Consider the following 3,363-nt stretch of genomic DNA (forward strand, 5'->3'; position numbering starts at 1 on the left):
TTTGAAAACTTAGGAATTTCAGTGTTTATTATATATATATACATATTCAATAAGCTTTTTCATAAATATATACTACTCTATAATTTAAATGAAATTTTTTAAGTACTTAAATATAGGTGAAGTCAAAACTTAAAAGTTAATGGTTTCATGATTTTAGATATTTTAAGTTACTAGGTTCTAAAGTGAGTGATTTAGGCCAAGATTTGTATATGCAACTTGTATTTTTCATAAAAGCTTAGCCCCGACTTAAAAGGTTCCAACAACAACAAGAAATATTTGCACAAAGAAAGGCAGAGTCTCCATGTGAAAGGGTGTTGTTGTTGTCCTATTTTTGCACCATAATACATTATTTGATAAGTCCATATACAAATGCATGCGCTTTTCCAAATTCACATGCACAAATTGAATTCCACGCCAACACGTGTGAACCCAGATATACATACATTATATTATACAAATAAATTCAAGAGAGAGAAAGAGAAGTGCACAATAATACTTTCTTATTGAACATTTTTACTCAGAAAATTACAAAATTTCTCCATTTTTTTTCCAATTACAGTTGAGTCTTCCAAGAAGAAAAAGATACAAATTAAGTTCTTTTAATTAAACCCCATCCCTAATAAAACTTCCAGGGTTAAAAGGGTCAACTCCTTGTGTTAATTGACTAAGTCTTCATCAGCGTTGAGTTTTCTTCTGATACTTTTGTTGTAAGGACGATTGTTTCCACTCCACCAAACGATTCAAAAAGTACATAACCTGCCATATTAAGAAAAAAATCAAAACATTAATATTACCAATAAATAAATAATTTTAATCTTTTTTAAATTAAATTAAGAATTATCTACTAAATATTTTATTTGTACCTCTAATGGTTCTTGTAAAGAATAAGTAGCATTAGTTTCTTTAGGTGATTTAGACACTAATATTCCAAAGCCTTGTCCTCTATCACGCAAAACCTGATAATTTTCCATAATACAATATTAGTACAATTATTATTATTATTTCGGAAAAAATACAAAGATATACTTTGTTAGTTGAAGAAATTCAGTACCTTGAAAGCATCTTCATCAGTTCGATCATCGCCAATATAAATAGGCAAAACATCATTTGAATTTGCATAACCTAATGATTCCAACAAAAATTCGAGTGCATTTCCCTTGTCCCATTTAATACTAGGACGAATCTCCAAAACCTATAATAAAACAAAAAAAAATCGGTTCAATATTCATATTTTTTCCTTTTTCTTTATTTTGTAATATATTAAATTACGAAATAATAATATTAACTTCGAAAAAAAACATACCTTTCTTCCTTGAGTTAATCGAAGCCTTGGGTATTCCTTAGTCACTGATTTCACTTGCTCAGCTAGTTCAGTCCATCTCTGAAATTACAAAACGAAAATCGAAAATTCAATTATGACTATTTTTTTAAGAAAAAAAAAATTGAAGAAAAAAAAAAGAGAAGAAATTGTACCTTTTCTTCAACACGACGGAAATGTACGGATAAACAAAATTTGTTGTTTTCCACTTTAGCTCCTGGTATAGATTTTGTTTTCTCCACTAAAGATTTATATACCTGAAAATGTCAAGTAAACGTTTAAATTATTTATTTTTTCTTTTTATAATGTGACAAAAACACTAGAGGTAAATAAAAAAAAATTTAAAAAAAAATAAAAAAACTAACCTCACTAATCATGGGTAAAAATTCTCTTGCAGGTTGGCAGAGTACAGTTTGATTATTTCCCTGAATAAGTAAAAAAAAAAAGTACCAACATTATTATAAAAGAACAAAAAATTACATGAGATTAATATAGTAAACTAGTTAAGTTAGAAAGTAAATAATTATAATTTGCTTACTTTTCTATAATTACGCCCTTTAACAGGCGCCTTAATGTCCATTCCATGACTTCCAGCATAATATAATTCTGATAATTTCACAAAATTAAACACTTTTGCTCTGCATCTTCCACTCACTATTGCTGTTGGAAAATACTTTGATGTGTTTTTTACTGCTTCCCTCATCTAAAATTTACCATAAATAAAAAAATAAGTAATTTAATTTTAATCGTATCGGATAATAATACGAGTAATTTAGATTAGATTTTAAGTAAACCAACCTCAGAAGTCATGAAGGCTTTATCAGGATCATCAACAATGGGAGACAATGTACCATCATAATCCAAAAACACTACAATTTGTTTTCCTTTCGAAGAATTTATAATTTCATCGAACATATTCAGAGCTGATGGATGATGAACCTGTTCAAAATAACTCAATAAGTTAATACTCCAATAAAATAAAAAAAATTGATGAATCGAGATTGAATAAATCGAACTCACAATCCAGGACTTGAGATTTTCAGTTTCTGAGGATCTTCGAGTTGGAGAAGAAGCTCTCATGGAATCAAGTAAAGCAGTGATTCTAGTTGCATCAGTAGAATCAATATTTTTGAATGATTTCTTCGCTGGAACAGCGATGAATCTCCCCGGCTGCGGTAGTGGACCGGGAACGGCCGGGGAGAATGATAAGTGTGAAGAGTCGAATCCTGATCTCGGGTCGGAAATTATCACATTCTGATTAGTCATTTTTGCTACACAAGTGATAGTTGAAAAAACAGAGTATTTGAGAAACAGAGCAAATTCGAAGACGGACAATTTAATTGAGTGGAAAAAAGGAAGAGAATTGAGAGAAAATGAAGAGAGTGAGAGAGAAGTGAGACAGGGAAAGAAGAAAGGGGGAAGGAGTGAATTTATAGGTTAGAGAGAGGGCATTAAAGAGACGAAGGCACCACACTTTTTCCGCCTCTTACCTTTTGTGCCCTTAGACGACTCAGCTATGCGTCGGACTTATGCTCCCGTAAAATTTATTCATACTCAATATTTATTTTAATATGATGAATATATGATACCTATATATGTTATTATAGTGCATTATTCTTAATCATAATTTATGTAATATTGTTTGATTTGATATAAAAATTTAAAAAGGAAAAAATACATATGAAATTTGTGGTATGAAACTTTCTTTGATAGTTTGTGTGTGTAAATCAATTTTATTAAGGTGACTTTCTTTTTTAGATAAATGAAAAAGGAAAGTGTGTCACACAAATTGAACAAACTCTATAGTAATATTTTTTCCATCTCAATTGATGTGGTCCTTTTCATTTTTTGATTGTCACTAATTATTTAAGTTAAATTGAATCAGATTAATTCAATATTTAAAAATTATACAAAAAGTATTATAACTAGCAACTCGTTTCAAGTCAATATAATAAAAGATATATTTTAAAATATTGGTTAAAATTTATACAGTTTGAATCTCGACAAGCAAAAAATATCATATGAAAGGAAACGAAATAATATAA

At 29.1% G+C, this 3,363-nt stretch overlaps 1 protein-coding gene across 1 annotated transcript; it reads right to left on the reverse strand.

Annotated features, from left to right (window-relative positions):
• Nucleotides 1-483: 483 nt before the first annotated feature.
• On the reverse strand, nucleotides 484-2,712 carry LOC125814148 (probable trehalose-phosphate phosphatase J). The gene is made up of 9 exons (XM_049493605.1): nucleotides 2,339-2,712; nucleotides 2,117-2,257; nucleotides 1,857-2,021; nucleotides 1,684-1,743; nucleotides 1,474-1,575; nucleotides 1,304-1,381; nucleotides 1,052-1,192; nucleotides 864-956; nucleotides 484-756 (listed from the first exon to the last, which is right to left on the reverse strand). Exons 1-9 carry the CDS (start codon nucleotides 2,582-2,584, stop codon nucleotides 676-678), a joined length of 1,107 nt encoding a protein of 368 aa, XP_049349562.1. The 5' UTR covers nucleotides 2,585-2,712; the 3' UTR covers nucleotides 484-675.
• Nucleotides 2,713-3,363: the final 651 nt, after the last annotated feature.

The sequence above is a fragment of the Solanum verrucosum genome, unplaced genomic scaffold (assembly GCF_900185275.1).
Source record: "Solanum verrucosum unplaced genomic scaffold, falcon-dt-bn FXZP01000230.1, whole genome shotgun sequence".
Taxonomy (NCBI): Eukaryota; Viridiplantae; Streptophyta; class Magnoliopsida; order Solanales; family Solanaceae; genus Solanum; species Solanum verrucosum.